The 27,704-nt window shown below is 37.0% G+C and overlaps 1 protein-coding gene across 10 annotated transcripts in view; it reads right to left on the bottom strand.

Annotated features, from left to right (window-relative positions):
• The window catches only part of pxna (paxillin a), a 41,366-nt gene that overhangs the window by 5,154 nt on the left and 8,508 nt on the right, over positions 1 to 27,704 (bottom strand). The window contains exons 1-10 of one of the 10 annotated variants that reach the window (XM_081366294.1): positions 15,081 to 15,317; positions 14,897 to 14,973; positions 12,632 to 12,837; positions 10,652 to 10,859; positions 10,053 to 10,245; positions 8,898 to 9,048; positions 7,161 to 8,252; positions 5,446 to 5,715; positions 4,327 to 4,641; positions 737 to 895 (exon numbers count right to left, since the gene is read on the bottom strand). In XM_081366294.1, the coding sequence (XP_081222420.1) occupies positions 737 to 895; positions 4,327 to 4,641; positions 5,446 to 5,715; positions 7,161 to 8,252; positions 8,898 to 9,048; positions 10,053 to 10,245; positions 10,652 to 10,748 (2,277 nt within the window). In that variant the 5' untranslated portion in view covers positions 10,749 to 10,859; positions 12,632 to 12,837; positions 14,897 to 14,973; positions 15,081 to 15,317. Of the gene's footprint in view, positions 1 to 736; positions 896 to 4,326; positions 4,642 to 5,445; positions 6,600 to 7,160; positions 8,253 to 8,897; positions 9,049 to 10,052; positions 10,246 to 10,651; positions 10,860 to 12,631; positions 12,838 to 14,896; positions 15,318 to 19,198; positions 19,794 to 27,704 lie in introns of those variants that run through there. The other 9 variants (XM_081366293.1, XM_081366287.1, XM_081366289.1 and 6 more) reach the window with 9 other exon arrangements.

The raw sequence follows: 27,704 nt of genomic DNA, 5'->3' as shown, positions 1-27,704 counted from the left end.
AAAACGAGGAAGGAAGTGTTCTGCTTCACTTAAAGTAGTAAACAACATAAGATATAACTGAATATCAGTGTCTCATGATGCTATACAAGCTACGATTTTTTAAATGTTCTTAAAAGTCTGCATTTATTTGATCAAAAAATACAGTGAAAACAGTAATATTGTGAAATATTACAATTCAAAATAACTGTTTCTTTTTTTTAAATTTAATTTATTCATGTGTAGAAACTAATCTTTTTTTGCTTTCATGAATAAAAAGTTCAAAATAACAGCGTTTTCAACATCGATAACAACAAGAAATGGTTCTTGAGAAGCAAATCATATTAGAATGATTTCTGAAGGATCATGTGACACTGAAGACTGGAGTAATGATGCTGAAAATTCAGCTTTGATCACAGGAGTAAATTACATACAAATAGAACATAGTTATTTTAAATTGCAAGAATATTTCACAATATTACATTTTGATAATAAATGCAGCCTTAGTGAGCATAAGAGACAATAACATAAAAAAAAAAATCTGGAATCTCTAAGCTACACACACACACACACACACACACACACACACACACACACACACACACACACACACACACACACACACACACACACACACACACACACACACACACACAAACACACAAAAATAGGGCATACTATCCTAAAAATCCAAATTTAATGCATGCCAGGATAATGACATGCATTGGACAGTAATTGAGCTCTTCCGTGGATCTCTTACCTGGCCAGCGATTGGTTTCTTGCAGGCTCCACAAACGCCTTTGGCTACAGTCTGGACACCCAGGCGGTTGAGGTCTGACTGCAGGCTGCCCAACATGTTATCCAGTTTATTCCCCTGCTTCGGAACGCTGGTGGGAGAACTCTTGCCCTGAGCCATAATCTACCGCAAAAGGAAAAGCATTTTCATGTTTTAAAGTCTGTTTTCATAAATCAAAGCAAACGTGGATGCAAATCCCACTCTGCAGATGCAGACACAAAGCAGCTTTGTTTATGTTAGACACTTTCTACTTGGTACACAATTAATCATTTAGCAAATGCATTGACTTTCAATACACTTTTTACTAGGTCAATCTCCCTGGAGTAACAGGAGATTTAGTGCCTTGATCAATGGCACAATGCTGATAATTCATGGCTAAACACATGCAGGATTTGAAGCCACACCATCCACTGACACTTGACTTGTTTTGGAGAACTCAACAACACTGAGAAGTGCAATATAAATGTCCCCTTATATGGAGTGTAGTTGTTCAGATATTTCTGTGTGCTCAACAACTGATGATCAACTCTGTACCACGAGTATGCTCAAGTCTCCCTCGGCTGAAAATTCTCTCAATATAACCATCGCCACTTGAAAAAGTTATTTTCAAACTCTTAACTAAGTACATCAAGAGCTTCTGCCTTCAAACAAACAGGACTGGAGATGTTGAATTGCACACATTTACTTGCATCATTTATTAGTCAATCCATTACAGGATGTTAGTGGCTTTTAAACTACACAATTCACAACACTTAAAGTAGTTCTCAGCTTCCTGAAACACTCCAGCACTTATTTGGACTCAACTGAATTAACAGCAATGCATGCAATGGGAATGTTTACTGCATTCGTCTTATTTCACAGCCTTGAAAGTAAACAGCAATCAACTGCCAGCAGAGATACATGATTTTTACATGCAATAGGTATTAAATTTAAACAGCAAATCCGGTTAGATATCATGCAACATTTGCAATTTTATATTTAAATTTATTTCACATAAATGGAAAGGTTGTGAATCATGTCTGTTTTACTAATCTAAGAAAACCAATCTCATGCTCCCTGCGTAACCTTCCCTAAATACAACAGGACCAAGAAGGTGTTAAATACATAATCAGATGACAGACCAAACAAGGCTATGGGTCAAGAAGTTCTGGTGTCACAGTAACCCCATCTCGGTGCTCTCAGTTCAAAGAACCGTGACACAGAAGCATTATTCACAAAGCAGAATTAGCAACATATTAATCCTCTGTTATTTCTGCTTATGATCTCACACTTAAACAAGCTACTCCTGAAGCACTGCAGCGCTGGAGTCAAACGATTTGAGGAGTCAAAAATCAAGTGGAAATGAGGCAGTCAGTCAAGTTATATTATTTAGTAGATGGATTTCCACTCTAATCAAATATTAGATAAACACAATAAATGTAACCATTTAAAAGATGATTTTTTGCAAGGGTGCCGCGATCTTGTAGTACAACAACCTGTGACTTCAAGGGGTTGGTTGTCTTCCTGGAGTTCAACAGATGCAACGGTAGACAGACAGTTAAAAAGAGAGAGTAAAAGATGGAAACTGGAAAGCCACAGGGCATCAGAAGACAAAAGGGAGACCACTATTGCATTGCTCCTGGATGTAAAAAATATTTTTACAGTGTTAAAGCAAAGGACAAGTGCAACTGCCGCTGAAACGGAGAAGAGTTCTGCTTCACTTCCAGATACACATCCAGAAACCTCAAGATTTCCATTATACTTAGATATTCAATAAGTTGACAAGATGACTGTCAGAAATTAAAATGAACCACAACCATTATAAACACCCTACATGCCCTACATGAGATCAAAGCTGATGCAAACCACAAAATATTTCTTTACCAAAGCAGGACTCCAAATGTTGGATAATCTCCAAACATCATCCATAATCCTGTTGTCTTCCTTGCCATCATCATTTTTTTTTTATTCTTTTGCATTCTGTGTCAAAGATTTTAACCAACTTTTCCTTCACTGCTGGATTATTTTTCACTCCTAAATTATTTTTTATCAGCCCATAATTGCCTTGCAAATGGAACTGGAGTCCTATATTGTCCGTTTACTTGGTGACAGACAATATGAGTTTATCTATTACTAATAGATAAACTATTACTAGTAATGATTACAGCAACTAGGCAGAAAAATCAAAGACCAAAATCAAAACTATAATAATCTTTGTTAATGCAGCCAACCAACTCTGTGAAGTTACAGGCTGTAGTATTGCAAGATGGCGGTGCCCTTGCTACAAATATCCATGTTATATCTTTTTTTTTTTTTTGAGTGGAAATCCATTTACTAATTGTTAACTTGACCGACTGCTTCATTTTCAACTGTAATTGATAACCTACTCCGCTGGCAACAGAACGTACCAGGAATCTAAAGAAAAACAAGGGAAAACAGACGGTCTTCATGGGACATGTTGGCACCAGCAAACTATTTAATAAATGCTGAGACACTCCTAGTGTGAGCGCTGTTTGGAGGTCAATCACATAACAGCATGTGCTCAATAAGCAACATTCTAGAAACCATGAAAGAATGGATAGAAAAGGCACAGGGTCCCCCACACTATCAGACCAATGAATTTTCTAAATGTTTTTCATGAGCTTTCCAGTAGTTTGTGATTACTGGGTAGGAATCATTCACATTTACATTCATATTCAAATTCTAAATGATTCACTAAAGATTCATTCAGACTGATTTGTTCAACAGATTAACTTGAAAAGAATCCACTCATTTATTGATCATTCATTTAGGTCTCTCCCAAGGTTTTCTCCACCTTCACCTGGTGGAGTTTGCTTGCTCAGTTGGGGTTTTAAAACGGTTCATATTCAGTAATATTATCGATTTAACTGCACCGACACTATAAGATGAGAACGAAATTGGAACTGAACAAGCACTAACTGTGCAACATCGACACTGCTAATAAACTGAACTGACTATTTAGAGCTCCTTTACACCAGAAGTTGAATTCATTTAATAATTTATGACTTCTGCATCATTAACATTTTCCTGTTTATTAATTTGAAGATGCTTTGACACAATATGTATTGTATAGCTTGAACGTTCGTTCTTCCGATCTTTAAGATCTTACAGATTTATGAATAAACCGCTCGTTTTAAAATCTTCCCGGTTTACTGACGTTTATTATGACATCCGCTTCAAACATCACAATGATGATAACTTCTGTTAACTCTACAATACGTAAATCCACTTCACCAGCTACTCTTCGGCAGCGATGCAATAGAAATATACAGAGCTATCGCAAAAACTGAAGTTCAAACACAAAATTCTAATGATGGCTGCGTGCTTGTCTATAAAGCGCTATACAAATATATGTGACTTGTCTTGAATGATTCACTATGGCTTGTGAACCAGTTTTACTCAACACCAACCCCTTTTTATTAATTGCCATGACTTTTCCACTTTTGCCAAACAAATTACCTGACATTTCCATGCTTTTCATGACCGTTCGAACCCTTATGACAAAAATGCAAGCTCGCATCAGATGCAAATAAATGGAGAGAGCAAGTTCATGCCTGTACCGGTGGAAAAAGAGGTTCGTATTCCGTTTGGCAGCCCACAGATGATAAAACCTTTGGTGGAGGGGGTGGGGTCGCAGGTTTGGGTGGAGGGGATGGAGGAGGGGTGGGGTCTTTATGTGGAGGCAGAGCCGGAACTGGAGGAGGGGGAGGAGGGGGTGGAGGAGGAGGCGGAGGAGGAGAGGGCTCTCTAGGAGGTGGAGGTGGTGGGGGGAGAGGAGTGGGCATCTGTACCACAGCCACTGGCTTTTTTGGGACAGGATGGGTTAGGACTTTTTTCGGAGGACTGGGCAAGTCTGGAGGAATGATGATCTGATGGACAAAGAAATGTGAAACAAAACACAAAACGCAAAATGCATAATATTGTGTAACAGTCGGGTTCCAGAAGTAAAAATCACATTCATTTTCTCCATTGGAATATTGTTTTGTTTTTTTACAATAACTTAAAAAGCTCACAACAGCTCTGTCTTTACAGTTGTAAACTTATCAGTTGTTAAACAATGGTAAATGCTTTAGCTGAAGCTATCAGTTTACATTATTTCAACGAACAGTTTAAAGAATCGTGTTTAACAGCAGAATTCATGGTGAAAAACCACATTACCCATGATGCTGTACAGAAAAAAAAAATCCACCAATCAGAGAATCGCGTCGAGTAAGTCCTGTCAAAAGAGCTATAGAACACTCAGCTCAGCAGGGAACACTCCAAATACTATATATATATATATATATATATATATATATATATATATATATATATATATATAAAAAAAAATACAAAAGCCTGTTAAGCCGTATATAAAACTAAAGCCGTCAAGTAGTCTTGAACCTGATTTTAAAATACTTTTTTCCTTTAAATAAAAGTTTGTAATGTTGTGATTCACCTCTGTTTGGTTTAGTTCAAGGATTTAACAGACATTTTAAAAGTCCATGTGGGAAAAATGAATGGAAAAAATTCTTCCAGATCTAATGCCATGGAAAAAGTGGACACGCACTGTTGCACTCTATTTGAATGTTTTATAAAGGTTAAAAAGGCAGTTTTATATAACAAACCAATTCTAGAAATGTTTTTGTGCAAGCTTTTGTTAGTTCCACCAGTAATCTTGTGACTTACACTACCTTATCAACCGTCGGTGATACACCACCTTCCTCTCTTAACCGATGTGGGTTGGAACAGACAATGACCCCTTCCGTAAGCCAATCATCCGGCCGTTTTCGTGGCCGCCCAGTGCGACCGATTCCCAGTTTCCCTTGCAACTCTTCAATGAGTAGATCTTGCGAGTTACTCTTGTTGAGAATGAGCGGGCCCATTTTTCTGTGCATATGGCCGTCACGAAACATTGGGTGAACATTGGACGTTTCCTTTGTGCGTCTGATGACCGATTTAAGCTGCGGAGAGGCAGCATTAATGAAGTCACCACTTTAAATTTTTAGATCATGCAATGCTTTCTCTGCAAACGCCATTCAAGATCTCAGATATCCAGTCCAAAGGCCTTTAAAAAGCAGGCAGCAAGATACAAATCAGTACTGTAACCTCACACACACCAAATTTGGGCCAATCCAAAGCATAGCTTGAAGCATCCTCTTCGTGACTCACAGTAAAGACAACTCTAACCTTCTACAAACAATCTGAAATGATGCAAGAGCAGGTATAAAGACTATGAAGCAAACACAACATGCCAAAGCAATGCAACATTGTCAAAGCAATTTTCAATTGGACTAAAAGGTTAAAATTGCTATCACTACTAAAAATCCATTCAATTCATTGCAATTAAATTTGAAATTTGATTCAAAACTTTTTTTTTTTCAAATTCAGAGTGAATAAATTTAATTAAATACAAAAAAATGGATTTGATTAACAACAAATACATTCAATATATTTGTAAATGAATTTATAGTATTATTTATATACTTCCCTTTATAGGCAAGAAAAAGACAGACAAGCTACTTTGGAAAAAGTTTTGCTGACAGTTCAAATGGAATCGATATTCCCCAGAACTGCAATTCTTTCAATTTTAATCATTTTAAACTAGTTACTGGCAAACACAAATAATTCATGATTTAAAAGCAATATTTCATGATTGATGCATGTGAATCTGCATGATTTTAATGTATTGAGAAAATGACTCAACTGTTACACCCTTAGACTTTACACATCAAATTTAGCAACTGCAAATAATTTGCAATCATGCAAGACCACCAGAATATGGGACCACAGTAAACAACCTCTTTGCAGAAGATCTCCTGCATCTATCTAAAAAGCATCATGTGCCCTGAAGAAAGAAAGAAGTGAAGATGGAATGCAATTGCACAATGAAACCACTGCAAAACTGCAAAGAAACAAGCAAGCCTAGCCTTGTTGTCCTTTTAACACCATACGCCTCATTGAGGAAGCGCGTCAGGGCATGCATTTGAACATCCCAAAGACTCCTTCCACACAATCTTATCCATTTCATGCACCACACATACTTTGTTGAATTCCTCAATTCTCAACCTTTCCAAAAACACAATACAAAGCAATGCAACTGAATAGAGCAGCTACAAACCCAACTAAATGACTAGGCCCTCCAATTTTAGGAGCACTAAGTGACATTTGTACTTGGGTATCGGGTTTTTGAGAGGCATATTTAACTTGCTAATGGCTGGTTGCTTCTATCTGAGCAGGGTGGAAAGGTTCAGATTGGATATCAACAGGCCCCTTGGCATAAGGATCAGGCTTGTGTATTTGAGAAAGCATAAACAGCCGTACGTGGTGCAGCATGCTTCTCGATCATGCTCGCTAAATTTAGGGATGCAAATTGGAGACAGTCTAACAGAGTTGGTGTGCCTCATACTTGTCCAGAAGCGGAGAGCCTTTCGACCGCTGATGGCTGAAGAAGTGGAAGGTCCAGAGAAACATCTGACGCTCCAGGGTATAAGGAGTCGTCTGTCCAACTGATATCAGTGTCTTTATAGCCACCCTGTGGCGTCGATTGATGAAAAAGTGACAGAATGTCATTGTTCATATCTGGTGAGCCAGGATCTCCTTCAAGCAGTTTCACTGGCTCTGGTTGGGAAAGACTAGACGTCAACAGCTTGTCTAGAGCTTCCTCCAGAAGAGGCTTGGGGCAAGGAAGACTTATTTCCAATATGCCAGGTCCGGAGTTATCAGGTTTCTCTTTGGAAGGCTTGGGAGTTAATGTTAGGGTTGAAACTGGAGGAGCAGGTAGTGCAATGAGAGTTGGCACTGGGCTCTTGCTAGTAATCCCTGGATCAGGACTTGGGCTCTTGGCATGGACTCCGGGGAAAGGACTTTTGGTTGCTCTAACAGCTGTAATAGGGCTTGGGCTCTTTCTGACCACAACTGGACTAGAGGTTTTAGCAATTGTTACAGGACTAGAACTTTTCACATCGACAATTCGATTTGAGCTCTTCATAACCTCTGGTGGACTGGGGCTTTTAGCCACTGGGCTGGAAATCCTTCGATTTATAAGTGGTGAGGAGGCCTTTGCTACCACAGGTGGACTGTTTTCGGAAACCAAAATCGGACTTGAGGTTTTCAGGTTGAAGATCTTGGGTGAATTGACTTCACGTTTGTTTGAACTTGATGGCGGAAGGCTTGAAGTTTTTGCAGATGGTTCTGGTGATAAACGAGACTCAGGGACTGGACTCTTTGCGCTAGAAACTACCGGGAGTTTATCCGAATGGCTCTTGGAGGAAGTGGAGAACACAGTGGAGCTGGACACTGGAGCTTTGGTTGTTGATTCCTCAACAATGTGGAGTTCCAGCAGAAATGATGCGCAGTTTGAGGAAGGAAAGCTGTGGTCAGATACCTCTGCCTCTGGGACTGGGACAGAAGGGACTGTGAGGCTCTCAGTTACCACAAGATTGGGAAGTTCTGACCCTTCAGTGGATAATGAGTCGTCCTTAACTGACACAGAGCCAGACTAGACAACCAACAGTAAGAGAAATCGAAGAGAAAGGGAGGAAAGCATTTAAGTAGAATCGTGAAGGCATGCTGGGAATGATCCATTATCTAATTCTCAAATAAAAAAATATGCATGAAAATAGTGGCTTAATGCAATGAGTTATGTAATCTTGCAAAGTTTGGCTTTTTTAGTCAATACAAAAAAGTATTCTAGGAACGCAACAAAGTACAAGTCGGATATTTGGTTTACCAACCTGAAAGCAAATATAATCACCAGAATTTCCAGATATAAACATGACACCACAACCACAGCATTCCAGATTCTCTCTTTTCAACCGCAGCGTGGCTCACGTCCAAGACAGATATGCTAACAAGACCCTTATAATGGACCCATGAGAGCATGCCCTCATACAAGGCATATAAACCTTTATTCATTTCAAAGGCCTTGATTGATAATAATCTACTGTTTACTATCTGATTATCATTATCAGCACTCACAGACATGCATATGATAAATCACAACATTAAAACACAAAGACAATGTGTGCCTACAGTGTGGCAAAGCAATTGATCATAGTTTAGGAAGTTTGTTTGTAAGGAACATTTATAGAAAACGTAAAAAATAACAGTTAATGTCATTTGTCTCTCCTGCTCCAAGACTTACATTGCTCTGAACTTTGAAGTCAGACAGTGAAGCCATGAGTTCATCGAGTTCCCGCGTAGCTGAGGACGCTGAGATTCTGGCCTGCTGCTGGGTGGGATTCTCTTCCTGAACTTCTCTCAGCTCAGGAACCATCGGCACGGATGGGGCGGGTCTATAAAGTTTACAATATTAAAAATGGGATATAAGAAAAGGTCTAGCGCACAAATAAGGCACCTGGTGAAGTCTGCATTTGTTTAAAACATTCTGCTCATTTAAACATCAGTGTTACCTACAGTGGAGTACAAAAGACCATAAAGAAAATCTGGTATTTAAAAGTCTAAATTAACCTCAAAACGGATTTTGATAAATGATTCGAATTTTTTAAATTGATACAACATATTAGTGGTGGGCTTTTAATTTTGAATTAACAATAAGAACAAAGAAGCTAATTACAAACAATAGGACGAATACAATAGACCAAAGATACAGAAATATAAGTCTTTCAGCTACAGTAGGTTTAATTTAACACGTCGTAAAGACTACTGCCTAAATTTAATAATCAAACACTGCATAGTCTGAGAGGTGGCTTTCTGCTTATTGCGTTTAACTTTTTTTTTTAACATCATGTACGCTCTTTATTTTCTCATTCATGCATGTTTCTTTATCACTCTAAAGTGTCAATATCTTTAAGTAATACTGAGCTATGCGGATATATTTACTTAATGATATAGCAAAATCTCTAACAATAGACATTTTATATCATTTCCATGTTATATATCATCATACCACCTAGCCCTACAACATATTTTCAACTTTTGTCAAGTTATTAAGAATTATTTTAAAAAATTCTACTCACAAAAAAAAAAAAATTTAAATGATAAACAATTGGGATTCATACGTTTGTGCCTGTAATGGTGATTTTTGGAATCTGCTGTGCTGTTATTGGTGGTTGATATTGTGTGATTAACAATGTGTTGTCAGAACAAACTAATAAATATATAACTCATAAAATTCTGAGCAAATTAATTCATAAATATAAAATGCATCAAATGCAGCACAACTGAATTTATAAACATGACATAAACAACTATTAAATATTATTATATCATAAAATATATATACAGATATTTATAAAAATGACATTAATCAAATGTTTTCAGCAGTGTGTAAGCTTACGCAGGGGCCGGCACTGAGCTCTCCAAATCGTTTAACAGGCTCTCCACACTGGGCCTGACGTCTTCTATCCCCCGACCGGGCGCACTGCGTTTGGGTTTCTCTAACTTTGGAGGAGGCGCTTTCACTACTGATGAAACACCGTTTTCTGGGACATAGCGCTGGGCGTTGCTGGCTGGTTTAGGTGGGTAGCTCTCTGTGATAAAAAAACATCATGTTTTAACAACATGTAGTACTAATTTGTTACATTTATATAGTGCTTTTCTCAACACTCAAAGCGCTTCACATATGGAAGGGGGAATCTCCTCAACCACCACCAATGTGAGGCAATGATGCGACGGCAGCCATATTGCACCATAACGCTTACCACACACCAGCTTATTGGTGGAGAGGAGACCATAAGATTAATAAAGCCAATCGGTATATGGGGATGATTAGGAGGCCATGATGGACAGAGGCCAAAGGGCAAATTTGGCCAGGATGCCGGGGTTACACCCCTACTCTTTAATCCAAGGACATCCTGGGATTTTTAATGAGTCAGGACCTCGGTTTAACGTCTCATCTGAAGGTAGTGCTTTAACCCTGAGTTTTGAAGCGCTCACCTTCAGTAGCGAAGGAGGGTGTGCTGTGCTGTACGGCGTTGAGCTCCAGCAGCAGACGGTCCAGCTCCGACAGGTTACTGCCCAGTGATGAGCTCATGACGGCAGTGGGGGAGTCAGTAGTCTTCTGCTTGTTGGGGAAACTATAGACGTGCTCTTCGTCAGACTGAGACACGCGAGGACTGGTGCTTTTCGGAGCCGAGCTGAAAGACTTGAGGAAAGAAAATATAGTCGTTTAACTTTTAAGCACTTTTACTTTACAGATGGGAGCAGAAATAGCAAAAATATAATATTATATAAGCTACGATACACCTGGGGTCTCAAGGACCCGCTTAATGGTTTAAAAGTCAATTAATAACCAGTAATATTATGGTTTAACTGCACTGACACTATCAGATGAGAACAAAATTTGAACTGGATAATGACACTAACTTTGCAACATCGACACTCAACACTGAACTGACTTGAGCTGAATAATAACACTATAGTCTTTTGTAAAGCTGCTTTTCAGCTGAAATTGAACTTGTTTCATAATTGATCAATCTTACAACATTAACACTTATTTTTCCGTTTATTAATGTGAAGCTGCTTTGTATAAAGCACTATAGAAATAAATGTAACCTGACCTAATGCTGTCTCTCAAACATTTTTCTGTCCTTTTTTGAGCTTTGTTTAACAAGAGCTACATGAAGATTTTACCGTTTGTGTTTTATAGCAAAAACAAGTTTGGAACTACATAAGGGGGTGGAAATATACCTTTAATAATTCCTGCTTTTTGATTCGGACTCTATATATTCGACCCCAAAGGGCGAAAACATGCATTTAAACATTCAAATGTAGTCTGTGTGACATAAAAAATGTAATATGTCCAGAACGCTTACTGAAACTAAGCTACAAATACAACTGTGAGCTCATTAACATATGAACATCTGCATTCACATATCAACTAATGATGCGACAGAAATTTTGCAACTGAAAACGTTCAGCGGAAACAGATATTTTTGGTTTCGGTCTAAATGGTTTTGGTTCTGAAATAATTGACCAAAACTGTGACATTTATTTACATATTATCTGAGCAATAAGCTTTGTGCTTTGTAACCTTTAACATGAAGTCTCAGCTTCTAAATTCTGTCAATTTTATCACATAATTCAAACAATAAATGTGGTTTGACGCACTTGAATAAAACTGCTTGTAAACAACATGCCACGTAACATTACATTTACCTCGGGGATGCCACTGGCTAGAAACAGACAAAACTCTAGAGAGGGGAATTTTGTTAAATATATGCAGTATATATCATTTATTATATATTTACTTAACCTGCTGTCTTTGTGTGTTTGAATAAATATGTCATGAAAATAAGTTATTATTAGCCACTGTTTAAATGTTTATATTTCAACAACAAATTGGAGTAGAAACAGAATTTGGTTATTAAAAACTGGCTTTATGTACAATTTAAATATGTGTAAAACACATGTTTTTGTTTAGTTGATTATTAAATAAATCTGATAAATTATTTGATTATTTCAGACACTATTTTAGATTTTAGTTTTTGGCTAAATTAAAACTTCAATTAATGAATTTTGGTAAAAAAAAAAATATTTTAATGCATTAAGACAATAATGAATATGCATTGATATTATTACTAAAGTGATTAGGACCATTTAGTTTTAGGACCATTGAGAGGGTGGAAAATGGTCATAAAAAATACTAAACTTCTACTGTTTTAGTCCAAGTAAGCTTGACTAAAATTATACAAATATGGACCCATTAAAGAGACCATGAATATGTTGAACTTGCTTAATGGCACAAGTTTGTGGAGCAACTGAAGCTTTGCTCAAGGGCACAACAGGCAGAAAGTGGAGCAGGACGGCATCTGGTATTTGTTGTAAGGTTAAAGGATAACCGAGTAGACTCATATAAAGACTAACCAAAAGCCTGTGGAATAAAGAAACCCTTCAGGGAGTAATGGTGCATTTTACCTGGGTCGAAGAGTGCTTTGATTCTGGCTGTTCTACCCAAGATCCATTCAGTGTTTCAGCAGGAGGGGAAGTCACTCGAGGTGGGGGGGACACGTCCTGATAAGAGTCACTTCCTGTGGGGTAGGAATATGGCGTCTCTTCTGGCAGAAAAACAGCTTGCTTGGAAATGTGGGAGGTTGTGGACTCCAAATCCGCAAGAAGAGCATCTGTAAAAAAAACAAAAAACAGGTTGGTTTTATTCTCAGGGAACGTGTGCTGATAAAACTTTGGATAAAAGTGTTTGTACACATCTGAAGTTATGGATATGCAGGTCTGTTCAAATCCATAACCTCAAGTATTCAGATGTTTGATTCAGATTCAAATTCCCTGGAGTTGTTCTGCGCATGAAGAACATAAATCTATTAGGAATCAAACGGGTTGTTGTTGTTGAATAACCCGGTTTCAACAGGATTTTGTCAAGTCTGTTCAAAACACTTCTCTCGGCTGGAGTGGTTATTATGAATCACATGACCTGGGATGGTGAAATCACTGCAGGCTTCACTCATATGGGGTGTGGTGAGGGTGACAACCTCACATGTAAAGACTGCTCTAAAACTGCATGCCTACAGGGACAGATTCAGCAGGAAGTAAAGAGAAAAAAGCATGTGCATGAACGGACACACCTCTTAATGCACACATAAATCAATATCCAAAAGCCATATGCTCAGGAACAGAACAGAAAGCACTTCCACACACACAACTAAGTAAGGTTGTAAAACATGCCCTTAAGTGAACACTTTTAAGACCATCTCTGGTTTAAAACTCCTTTATACAGCAATTACTTTAGCGATAAGGCACCTTTGGATCTCGGCTTTCTACCAAGTCAGTCGTGTTAACACAGGAAGTGATGATGATGTCACACTGCAGCATGACAGATGACACCTCAAGGTTCTCGATACTTAAAGCAGCATATCTTCTTAATTTGTTTGTCCAGACTGAACCAGTGATCTGACTGAGCGAGATATATATATATATATATATATATATATATATATATATATATATATATATATATATATATATATATATATATATATATATATATATATATATATATATATAACATTTTTTTTTTTAATGAGTTATCCAGAAACATGGTCAGAGGGTAAATTCAAAACATATACAGTTTAAAGTAAATTAATAAATATATTACACATAAGTTCAGAACAAACTAATTAATATATAACTCATAAAATTCAGAGCAAATTAATTAATACATTTAAATTTTATAAAATTCAGCACAAATGAATTTATAAACATAACATAAAATTCTGAGCAAATTCATTCTTAAATATTTATCGCATAAAATCCAGAGTAAATTCATTCATAAATATGTAACATAATATTCAGAGCATATTAATTCAAAAAATATATAAAGCATATAATTCAGAGCAAATTAATTTGTAAACATATAATTAATCAAATTCAGAAGAAAATTAATTATTGCATATATAACACAAAATTCAGAGCATAATAATCTAAAAAAAATCAAAGGAAATTAATAAATAAATAAATAATGCATATTATTCAGAGCAAATTAAATCAGACATTTAAATCGAATTCTGAGGAAATTAATGAAAAAAATTCTAAACTAAGAGCAATTAATTCATACAGTCTAATGAGTCTAAATAATAAATAAAATAATTTTATTTCAGACAAATGGGAAAAATAAATATAGCTAGAGTAGCCATGCACCATATAAATAACAAAAATGTCAAATGAAGCTTCATTTGTCAGTGTTTGTGAATGTGATTTGATTGTAAGTGGAGTGATATAGTTTTGATGCTTCTCAACAAGCCACTCATGTACGGTGTAGATGCCTAGATATCTAGTACCATATACACCTAGATATCTAGTACCATATACGCCTAGATATCTAGTACCATATACGCCTAGATATCTAGTACCATATACGCCTAGATATCTAGTACCATATACGCCTAGATATCTAGTACCATATACGCCTAGATATCTAGTACCATATACGTTATAATATTCAATCTAAAACTCACACAAGAAGACACACGAGTGCAACAAAACACCAAACTTAAGCTGAAGATACATTTGAGTTCACGAACAAACAACACATTGTTAATCACACAATATCAACCATGAATAACACCACAGCAGATTCCAAAAATCACCATTACAGGCACAAACACAATCCCAAAAAGACACTTTCCCAAGAAACAACCAACTAAAGGCAAATAACAGCCGGTTACTTACACTGCGAACGGGACAGACAGTAACGCCCTGCTGATCTGTGTGTCTTTACCTTCGCACTTTATCTCAGACAGGAGGAGCTACGACAAGGAGTGGGAAAAAAAACAGATAGGATAAGAATGGAAAAGGAAAGAGAGATCTAGAAAGAAGAGAGAGAGAGAGAAGAAGAAACAGAAGGAAAACGAACTTCAAGACAGGACGAGTATCGTAAACTCTGCTGTGTTCAGTGGCAGTGACTGTGGAGTCGTCCGAGGGGAGGGCGGGCTGCTTTTCGGCAGGTGCTAACTTTAACTTCTCCAAATACCAGATACTAAAAAGGTTGCAGTATATAACCTGTCTAAAACTGTGTACAGCTCACTTATCTGGACAAGTGATACCATTAGACAAACCTTCTAAATGAACTCAATATTCAGTCAATGATCATTTAGAATAATCATGTTAGTTGCAAAATAAATGTGAATATTACAACAGAAAGGAAAGACTGAGGCTGGTCTCTGATCGTATCTGGACTGTTTGTTCAGCGCTCGGCCTGATGAGGGAGTGGCAAAGGAAACATTAACCCATATTCTCTCTCTCTCTCTCTCTCTCTCTCTCTCTCTCTCTCTCTCTCTCTGCGGTATCTTTATCACATACATTATAGTGAATAGAAATCACTCTCCCAGATGTTGAAATCAAGCATCTCTTTGGCCTAATTAAAAAAAATCTGACCATAAAAAAAGCTGTATCACACTCTTTTTAACCAAAAAATTCAAATAAATTAGCAATTAAAAAAAATCTTATAAAACACTCTATAGAGATTGCACAAAAAATAGCAATTAATATGAATTGAAACATACTAGAGTAAATACTCAATATTTTCCAGTTGCATGGCTGGAAATCACAATTTATCCACCTGACAAGCCGACTGCGTTTTGAATTATGTAAATTCCATTCAAAAAGACTGAAACGAATCATTTCTAAATATAAACTTGCACTACAATTAATCATTATTCATCAGTTTGACTGAATGAGCTGTAGATTTTCCTTCATGCGTACGTAATAACGTGACGCCTGGTATTTTAATGTGACATGAACAAGAGCTCTTTTCCGACTCTGCATTCTTTTCCTCCTGATTATTTTCTTTTTTACCTTTTGTGTTCTGCTGTAACGGTATGAAAATAAGACAACATAATATACTGTGCAATTATGGTCCGTTCTCCCGATTTTATTTACGATATGTCCCATTAATAATTCAGTGGAATGCTGGAAGAATTGAAAATTTTCCAAATCCTCTCTTTCCAAGCTAGTTTTCACACAGATGCTTTAAAATGTAATTGTATCATATTTTAAATTTTAATCCCCTTCAGCGTTTACTGGAATGTTTGTAAAGCGGGTAAATAAAAAAATTGTCAAAATGACAGAAAGCACTTTGAAATATTATCACGCAATGCTAAGTTAATGAACATTTTTGATTAAGGTAACGTATGTTACAAAATACAGATTTACCACGATGGTGATATTCAACCCGACCGTAGTGTTGCTTTATAACGTAATATTACCGTAATATTAATATTGAGGAAAGAATCGTGCTTTTGGGGTTATTCATGGTCTGTTGAATGTACTTTGATGCTTTATTAATACACATTTAAATTTCCTTTTAATGTTCGATGGTTGAACAGTGGTGAGTAGAATGTGTTAGGCTAATTGTGACCAGTTTTTAGAAAAAAAAGTGTAATATTGCGCTCATATAGCGAACATTTCACTGATTGCTTAGTTTAACAGTAGTTACACACATAATTCACGCAAAGCGTCATGGGGCGTAGGGAAAAGGTGGATAAATTCCCTTTTTTTCCAGGTTTTCATGACTGTGGAACCCTGGCAATATTTATGCACAAACATCTGATAAACATGTTAAAATGAGCGCATTGTAAATAATAAATGTCACAAAACACAAGTGGAAGTTTAAGTGTTGTTCTGCAGACGAACAAATGATAAAAAAAAACAAAAAAAAAAAAACACACTGTCTAAATGAAAACAAACACACTGCATGGACACTGGAGCAAATAAACTTCCCCAATAAGATGCCGAGATGTGCAAAACTATATATTCTATCTGGTTGAATGCCAAAATATATTACCCGAGCATGCTAACATCCTCTCTGAATCTATATTCGTCCTCTTTAAATCATTGCTACTAAAATATTAATGCTAATACAAACAGAAACATAAAGAAGAAACCATGATAGTCAACCGCACTTGGAGGTTGGATTTGTAAACTACTGTAATTGCTGCAGTGTATTTACGGTATATATGTTTTTGGCACATTAGATGTCTGCTGCCAAATTGGGCCAAAAATTACCGCTGTATATGATTAACAAAAAAATATAAATCATATCTCTAAATTTGCAACTGTGGAAGTTAAGAAAAAAGGAAGCATGACTGCATTTATGCTTCCTTTTTTCATACTGCTGTACTTGATGCCACTAATCAACTTATCAAACATTGAAAATGCTAAATCAGGAGTCAGGACATACTGATCAAGATTTTCCATGGCTGAATCCAATTGCCAATTTTTTTTACAATCAAAAGGGCCGATTCCGATACCAGTTGCCAATTTTTTTCTCTCGTAGTTGTTTCAGAGGATGTGTTTACAGGCGTTGTTATATTTCCCCACAAATGACACTTTGGGAAATGATTGTAATGCGGTTTGTGTGCAAGTTCTTAACCCTCATGTGGTGTTCGGGTCATTTTGTTCGGGGATTTTCTTTTTCCCGAAAATACTAGTTAATGTTATCGCTTTGGACTGAAACTTGAAAAACTTTTATTTTGTACAAAACCAGTCCTAATTGGAAGAGAACAAGTGGACAAAAGATTGAATCCAATATTGGGTGATAATATAGCATAACAAGTGATTTATAAGCTATTTTTTGTAGGCCGGTCATTTTTGACCAGGAACACCACAAGAGTGACAATGTGCCATTTTTGTACAAAATAAAAGGTTTTCAAAACAAAATTCCTGGTGAAAATTTCAAGTAGACTAGTGTGATCAACAGTGCCAATTTTCTTCAGATTTTATTTAATATTTCCAAAATTATTCAAAAATATATTTTGTTTTTACTCAAAAACTGAGATGCCTACTATCAAATAAATGAGGCCTACGATTAATCAGATGCAAATAGAAATATAAAACCAGTCCTAACTGAAAGAGAACAAGTTGACAAAAAGATTGAATCCAATATTGGGTGAAAATATAGTATAATGAGAGATTTATAAGCTATTTTTTGTAGTCCGGTCATTTTTGACCGGGAACACCACGGGGGAAATTGGGTTGTGAACACCACACAAGGGTTAATGGAGATCGGCCAAATCGACCGGTGCATCCCTAATGCTAAACTTTGTGTTGATTGTTGTGGATTGTCTAAAAGCTAATAGAAACCTCAGGTCATATAGGGGCTGTTTACACCTGGCCACTTCATGCATTTTCTCAGATCGGATAGCTATCCGATTTATCAAAACGATTCCAGTTACACCTGCTCACATAAATGTGTTTTTGCGAAACGGATTTAAATCCGATCTTCAATTCCCGCGCTAGGCCTATATGCAGATTTAATGGAGTGCACGTCACCGAAAGCAACAGATATAAGCTGCGTTTTATTGATCATCAGCTAAAATTAAAAAATCAAAGACCACAATAAGAGAGAGCGGCAACAGCCCTGGTAAGATCATTTCGTTTCTTTCCTTTTAATGATGATGATTGTGTGTTAAGCGTCTGCGACTTACTTTCACTTTGATTTGCGATAGTTTGCACGTTGGCTTAATGAATAGATGCTCAGCTTCTCATCTGCGGTGATGAGTGTTCCGGTAGCGTCGTCATATCTGGCTATAACATTACATATAGCCTATAACAAGCTCTCACACGTTTATTTTTTTAGCATTTTTGGGAGAAGTACAATTTATGTGGTTTCAACAACCAGATGCATTTACACTTGTCCAGTTTCGTCTGGAAAGCGTCTCACTCCTCCTCCTGAAGTGGTTTGAGCGATCGGATTCAAATCCGTCTCGAATGCGTTTCGGAGGGCATTTACACCTGGTCTTTTCATGATCGGATAGCTATCCGATCTGAGAAAACGCATGAAGTGGCCAGGTGTAAACAGCCCCATAATCATCGCATTTTCACAATCAATCTGAATAGTCAGGTGCTTGTGCCCATCTTCATCGCAGATAAGCAAACACTCAAGATCAAATACTGATCTGTAACCGCACGTAGGTTTTTGGGAAATAAATATGCACATTAACTTGGTGTCAAGACAATAAGAGCCAATCCTACCTCTCTCCGTCAGCCACTCTGGATCTGGGATCATGTAAGTCCCGTCTGAATCAGACGCGCTGGTGGATTGAACAACAGACCCTGACAGTGACTCTCCAGCGTGCGCTCCTTCAGTCTCCAGAGCGGTGTGTGTCTCTGACGCCTCCACCAGAGCTGAATCTGGGGCTGAATGTGGGTCACGAGCAGATGCTAATGATGGAGCCACTGAATCCATCTCTACAGTTGAAGCTGAAACTAAATCAGAAATAGTCTCCTTTTCTAACATATCTTCTATGGCATCTGCCACAGAAGCCGAAACGGGTACGAAATCATCAACCACGGTTAAACCTGGTGACGTCTTCTCTGCCGAAGTTGATATATTGGTGTCGGGCACCTCATACTCGTGGGACTCTCCCGCTTCTGGTGTGAAATCCTGCATGTCGAATTCCAATAAAACCTTTTCAAACTCCTCAACAGCAAATGCTGATGCAGTTTCTTCATCCATCGGGGGGGAACAACAAAAGGAACCGCGCCCGAAGAAATCGGGCACAGGATCCGGAAAAGTCTGGACTCAAGAGTGGGATGAGGAAAGGAAGGGTCGTTCCCATTCCAAAGCATTCAAAACATTCCACAGGGCTCGATTATGTATACAGCCGGCAGTTCGCTAGATAACGGTCTCTCTCAGGGGGATTTGCTTACGTAAGCTATACACACTACACAAACCCATATATGACCACGTTTTAGGGTTTACGAAAACATATTACGAGGCTAAACATTCCCAGACGTTATCTAGAAAGAAAGTTATTTCGAAAATCCCTAGAAAACCCTGCAAGAGCGAGCACAGAACCTTCATTCCTTTGAAAGACTATACAGGATGCCACTTATTTAAACATCGTTTATCTCTGACAACTCGTCAGACAATCTCTGGTCAGCTTCAAACGGGGGACAAGTCTGCTCAAAATCAGAATAAAGTCATGTTACTCTCATTAACTCATTTTAATAAGTGTAAAACTAAAGTCAATCAGGTCTAACTGTCCTCCCACAGAATCCTATTCCCTTCTCAACGCATGCTTAAAGTCAACATGAAACAGAGGTTGTGATAGTCTTTTCTTCCCTATGTAACATATATCTGAGTGAAACGGCTTCTGGAACATGAACAAATGTAGGGCAGGTTTTTTTGGCTGGTTTTGTTCATGGAGAATTGATTGGATGGTTGTGGTTTGCTATTGTTTACCCCGCCCTCGCACCAGTAAACTCATCATAAGAGAAGAGATGAGATGATGCTGCAAGAGGGAAGAGAAGTTATTTTGATTAAAGATTACTATGATGCATGAATAAAAAATAAAAAAAAAGATGTGCACGGATAAATCATTCATAATTACCCCTGCAATATTCCATAAATAATCAAGAATTGTCCATTTTTATGTCTTGTTCTAACTGTTAGCTCTATGCTAAGCGAGCTTGTTAACCGAAGACATTTTTAATTTGCAGATTTCTATAGCTTTGGCAATATGATGTAGGGTTGGGTGGTATGACGAATTATATGGCTGCATGATTAATCAAAATAATACCGAAATAGGTATATGACTTAGGGTGATTATCAAATTGCAAAGCCTGCAATTTAATTACATAAATATAGATATGCGCTACGTGTTTCTAAATGTGAAACATGGCACAGTGTTCTTAAATATGAGCAGCTCATGATCCGCCGGGTTTAGAGAATTTCGGACCACAGTAAGTTTGGGTTGTACACCAACAAAGGTTTTGGTAATATGTCCCACCCCTAACTTGATGCAATTGAATTAAAGCCATGAAATAAATAACATTAAATATTTTCATGATTAAGAATAAATACACAGTAAAGCGATTTTCTATCATTCATATATTTTAGCTAGCTACACTGGAAGTATACAGCCAATGCAAACATAACCGTAGCATAACTCTACGCTGACACAATCTCCTCTGGCACAAACATCTAGAAACAGTGAACAGCTCTTGATTAACATTTAAAACATTCAATCTAACGGTTCTCTGTAAAAAAAGAAAAAGAAAAAAGAAACAAATAATTCGGACCGTACTGTTCTCAACCAACGGTTCGGCACGCACTTGCACCGCGGTTGAACTTTGTTCAATAGGAGTGCCGTATATGACCAGTCATGTACGCCTCATCACCCGTAATGCACATGTTGCTATCTGTGTTTAAACTCATTTAGGCCTTGCGAATTTAAACCATAGACTGTAAAAAAATATGGACGACGCCCCTTCGCTCTCTTCCACTGGTGAGAAGTGAAGCCGCCAGTGGGCGATCGAGATGCTTTGGCTTCACTTTTCAGGGCTTGTGCGGCACGCTTGATTTAAACATTCAAGAGCAAGAATACGCGAAAGAGAACTTTTGCACACGCCGTGAGAAGATTTGTGTACTCATCCGAAGCCCGCACACACTCTTTAAAGTCTTGCGCTTGAACGGACAAATTCACACAAAAAAGATCTTGCAGTATCCTATAGCAAACATAGTCGGTTATGCCTTAAATGAACATAAACAGTCGAGAAAGAGCGCATGTGTTCAGTATCAGTGTACTGGATCCATGCATTATGTCTTAAAGTGACAGCAGCCTAATATTCCTGCAGTCTGTATGCGTTTTTAATGTTAATCAAACAACAAAAGACAAGGAAATCAATCACTGCTCTTGACTGAATAGTTTTAATAACTTTAATAATGATTAATCTTTATTTAATTTATACAGTGATGATTATATGCAATGTTGTTTTACATTTGATTACTTTATTACATTTCTGTTCCTGAAAACTACTGTTAGATAGCCAAATAACCTGGTAAGCACTCTTTATTTATATAATATATATATTATATAAATATATATATTATATAAATAATATATTTATTTATATAATATATATAATATAATCAAGCGACGAGCAACAGCACAAATACAATAGAGCGAAGTCTATTGTATTTGTGCTGTTGCTCGTCGCTTGATTATTTGTTCTTATTTTATTGATTTAACAGTAGTCCTTTTTCCCCTGAACATAGCACATGTAGAACCATACCGAAACACCCCTAATGAACCATTACACCCCTAATTCAGACAGTGGCGGGAAAGAGCTTGTACAAAATTCAACAACTAGGATTATTAGTGGAACGCAGTGATTACATATCATAAAAAATGCTGAATAATAGACCTTAAAACCATTTCACCATGCTCCACATTTATATGCTGTAGGTCAGAAAATCCTTTGCAGTCTAATTCTGAGATGTCGGTCATGTAACAGGAATAAACAAAGCTGGAAATACGAGTCTAAGGTGCCAAGAAGGTTCATTATTAATGCCTATTTCATAATCCATTCATCTCCACTCTCACATGTTTACTTATACGCCCCCATCTGGTCAGTGAGTGGAAGTGCAGATTAACACTTTCTTCGCATAAACAGACAATAATAAAACTCGAGCTGAGAAACAAGTCTCCAGTGACTCCAACTATTTACTTCAGTCTTACTTGCAGAAAACTCAATCTACACAGAGAGGTCAAACCTGATAGATAAAATGTCTAAATTTGACCACTTGGCATCTCGGCCACAAGAAGACTCATTTATGACAGTAAAATATAGAGTTCTCAACCCCGAAGTTCTTCCTAAGTTCTGACCTTCAGAGATTTGAGACCAACAGGGTGGTCAGCCAAGGAGGGAGACCCAAGACCCTTGTACTAAAATAAGAAGCCTTCAGTCCTAAACCTGCCACAGAGAGACGATGAAATACACCCCACGCTGTAAAACCTGATAGATCCGAGGGAGTAAAGCATTAATAACCCTGAATTCTTGAGCGTTTGGTTATTGACATGTGACACAGATGTCAACCCAGCAAGAATGAGGGAGAGAATTGCATTAAGGAAATGACAGCCATTTAGTACAATGTCTAAACTGCTTATATATATATAAAAGATGCTTCTATTCACAAAGGATGTATTATGTCGATTTTTAACTATATGAACCATATTAACTATATGAACCATATGAATTACTGCTGATAACTGCTCCAATACATACATACACACACACACACACACATACATACATACATAAAAAAAAAGCAATCAATTATCAATGCATTGAAGAGTAAAAACTATTTCTCAAGATTTACTTTAGATTTGCTCCACTTATAATATGCGACAGTTTAAATAAGCAACCATTCAACATAGGCCTGGTAATTACTTTAAAATCTGCAGAAAAAGCTTGTGGAGATTGCATCCTCTGGCTCCTCTATATTTAAGTCTGTGTGTTTTTAATTATTATTTTGTCCGAGTGACGCCATGTGGGACCAATTTACCATCTCTGAGTGAAACACAAATAGAAAGAGAGAGTGAGAGTCCAGTTTCATTATCAAAACTGCTATTTATAACTGCGGACCATCTCATTAATAACCCAAGAATTAATTTAAAATGATAGCCGTCTCATGAGGAGAATCTGCTGCAGTCTACAATACATGTGTGTAACGTGGTTAAAAGATCTTGAAATTAACCATAAGCCAATGATGAAGCAATGCAGCTGATGACACAGATCATGTGGAGTCATAATGTGGTCACATGGAGGAAGTGAAGTCACATAGATGGGCAATGACTGTGAGCTGAAGCACAAATGATCCATCTTGAACATCGCCAGACAATAACAGCTATTCGGACTCATCTCAAAAACATGACTAAGGAATTACTGGCCCCTGTGATTGGGATTTTGACTCTTTAATGTGAACATCTGGAAAGGTATTCAGGATATTTTAATTCCAAAAGCAAAAATATAATAACAAAAATAATAATAATAATTAGATAAAAAAAAATATATATATATAAAAACATGGAAAGGTATTCAGGCTATTTTAATTCCAAAAGCAAAAAAACAATCAAATAAAACAAATGTGAGTTTCAAATTTGTTTCAAACAAATTTGTTTTAAACAAATGAAAAAAAAGAAAAAGAAAAAAAAGAAAACAATACATTTAAAAAATAAAATAGGAAACCTAAATAAAATATGAAGTTAAAAGAGTGAAGTTCTCTTTAGTCAAAGCCCGCATGTAGTAATTGTTCAGCTGCCATCTACAGGTGTATCTGAGTGAACACAAGCGCACACGCCCAAACGATCTCAATGGAAGCTGCCTGAAACATACGGGTCCATGGGAAAAACTGAAAGCACTGAGAAGTTGTTAAGCACATGCATTTTTTTAACCTTCCCAATCTTGGTCATGATATGCCTGGGATTCAAGGCCTATTCCAACAGAGAAGACAAGATACGTGCAGGCATCATCCAGACACGTGACCTGAGAGTTATTGTACTTTCAATAAAAAAGCACAAGATAAATGTGCAAGTCTGTACTTAACATTCCTGCATCCAGTCGTTCTCCCATGAGATCTCCCACCCTCCCGATCCCTCCATCTCCCTATCTGATGGGCAGAAAGGTGTGCTGGGAATTCCTCAAATGCTTCGGCCTGTTAAAACTCGTGCAGATCGTCTCTGAACGTCCTGCCAAATGCATCACTTAGATTCAGACTGAGAAAATGCAAGGCTATCTGGGCATAGAAAGAGTTCACGGAGACGTCGAGTGATTATCCTTACAGTGGGACTTGTCAGAGGCACGTTATGTTTATCTAGGCCTAACTAGGTTATACGAGATAGCCAACCTTTGCATGTCAGTTATGCTGTAATTTTACTTTGGATGATGAGATGCATTTAAAAAGACCTTCAATCTTCCTTTCTTTTTAAGCAATTTAAATGATGAATGACTAACAGAAATGTGGTCACTTGGTCAAGCTGGAAAAAACAACTACTGGAAAAAGCATTTGTTCACCAAAGATAGCATTTCCAACTACATTCGGCACAATCCAGGTCATATTATTGCCACAAATAATACGCATTTATCTACACATACATTTATTGATCACTATACAAAATAAATTGAATATTTCAGGAGAAAAATAAATATAATTCTGTTGTAGAATGCGGTTGTCACTCTCGTAAGTGTGTACAGGACAGGATTAAACCCTAAAAGATGAACTGACAACCGAATTTATCTGCAGTGTACGTGGCCTTAAATGTCATTCATGGGTTCATCTCCCCCAAAAGTGTAAAAATTGAGCCTCTCAGGCACCATCAAAGCATCGGATCCGTCAATCACTTTCCAGCTCAACCTATAGCGAGAGTTTGGGGGCGTGGCTAATTCAGTTGCAGAAGTGCAAGCCAAAACTCACTGCTTTAGGCCTTAGAGATGAAACTATGGAAGCTTGTTTCCACCACTGAATAATAAATAAATAATAATAATTGCAACTTTTCATCTCACAATTCTGACTTTTTTTCTCACAATTGCGATATATCAAGTCAGAATTGTGACTTTTTTTTCTCAAAATTGCGAGATATGAAGTCAGAATTCTGAGAAATAAAGTCGCAATTGCGAGATATAAAGTCGCAATTCTGAGAAATAAAGTCGCAATTGGGAGATATAAAGTCAGAATTGCACGATATAAAGTCGCAATTGTGTGTTATAAAGTCAGAATTGTGAGATATAAACTATTCTGTGGTTAAAAAAAAAAGTCTGTCTTTTTTTTCCTTATAATTGGACTTTATATCTCACAATTCTGAGAAAAGATGTCAGAATTGCGAGATATAAACTCGCAATTGCGTGTTATAAAGTCAGAATTGCGTGATATAAAGTCGCAATTGCGAGAAAAAAAGTCAGAATTCTGACTTTATAACACGCAATTCTGACTTTATATCTTGCGATTCTGACTTTATATCTTGCAATTCTGACTTTATAACACGCAATTGCGACTTTATTTCAAGCAATTCTGACTTTATATCTCGCAATTCTGAGAAATAAAGTCAGAATTGCAAGATGTAAACTCGCAATTGTGAGATAAAAAGTCGCAATTATCTTTTAAAATGTTTTATTCTGTGGCGGAAACAAGCTTCCATATGAAACAGGTCACAGACACGTCAAAGCAAACGAGGAATTGATGAAACGCTACACTGGACACTTCAATACCATACAGCATCAACATGCACCCGCTTTACTTTGTGTCCAGTGTAGACAGCCTCAAACAGTTGTGGTGTGTCATGTCAAAAAAATGCAGATACGTTGGATGGGTTTGTTATAAGCGAGACTCTCACATTCGCTCTTTATCCTGCTCAGCTGCTTACTTATGACACACATGCAGAGTATTCCTAATGTTGGACCTTTTACTGATGTTTGAGTTGGGGGAGGAGTGATGTGCGAAAGGGGCATTTGCAAGGTTGTTTCAAAACATGCTTCATTTTTGTAATTCCGCTTTTAAGCCAAAATTAAATTTTAAAAATTAATTTTCCGTCATTTTAAGCCAAAATGGGCGTCAACCTTGAACAAATTTTGCAATTTGTTCAACCTTTTTTCATTAAATGACTGGACTATAGTGTCGCAGCGACTAAATACTTCACCTTTAAGGAAAGAAAGAAAAATATATATATATATATATAATTAAATAACATCAAAGTCCTGATTACTTTGCAATAATGAATGCATAATAATAAATATTGTGCTATTAATACTAACTGTTTAGTATTTTCTCTCAAACACAAAAACTATTGTTACAGCATAGTATGTGGTATCTTCAAGAAAGACAAGATAAGCATTCAGCCGTGAGAAACATGTGGCCTATGTGTTGTATATGATGTGACTGTGTCTGCCCTGCAAAAGGTGATGCTCTTGATAAATTCAAGTTAATCTGAGTCTGAAAGTCAGTTATGGACCGTTCAAAAACAGAACAAACTCAGTTACATGAGAAAGGTAAGTGTACTTTTTACAAGAAAATACAATTTAAGTCTTTCTACGTCAAATTTCAAGTAAATTTTTGTCTTACTTCCGGATTCTTAGTAATTATTTGTGAAATTTATACTAGCATTTTCTGAGTGAAAATTGCTTCTACAGCAAATCTATTTTTGGTGTTTTCTCCATTTTCTTTTTCTCACCATAATACATAAAAAAACCATCACAGTTTGAGCATTTACATTTCACCATAAAGCCTGTGTGTGTGTGTGTGTGTGTGTGTGTGTGTGTGTGTGTGTGTGTGTGTGTGTGTGTGTGTGTGTGTGTGTGTTGAGGTTGAAGTGTTTCACCATTCACCCAACACTCTGTGTTTACACATCACAACCAAACACTCTTTCCCAGAAAAGGAACCGTTGCGAGAGCATTTGCTACGTGCCTAAGAATCACCAAGGGAAGTTCACACACTCATTTTTACTCATCCAGACAGACGAGTGTTAGTTTACTTTAAAACGATAGTTATATACATAATACAAATTATTCACATAATATAACAAAAACAAATGGTGCTTTACATATACACGGTCGGCCACAAGCCAAAAAAGTACAAATGAATTTATTTATTTTTTAAAGTGAAGTCATACAATAGCTTTGTTAGAGGAACATTGTGAAATTTAAATGGTTAGTTCATCCACAAATGAAACTTCTCTTATCAATTATTCACCCTAATATCATT

This window comes from Scardinius erythrophthalmus, assembly GCF_964197995.2.
Source record: "Scardinius erythrophthalmus genome assembly, chromosome: 5".
NCBI lineage: Eukaryota > Metazoa > Chordata > Actinopteri > Cypriniformes > Leuciscidae > Scardinius > Scardinius erythrophthalmus.
The sequence above is the reverse complement of the archived record's forward strand: the minus strand, read 5'-3'. Positions and strand labels throughout refer to the sequence as shown.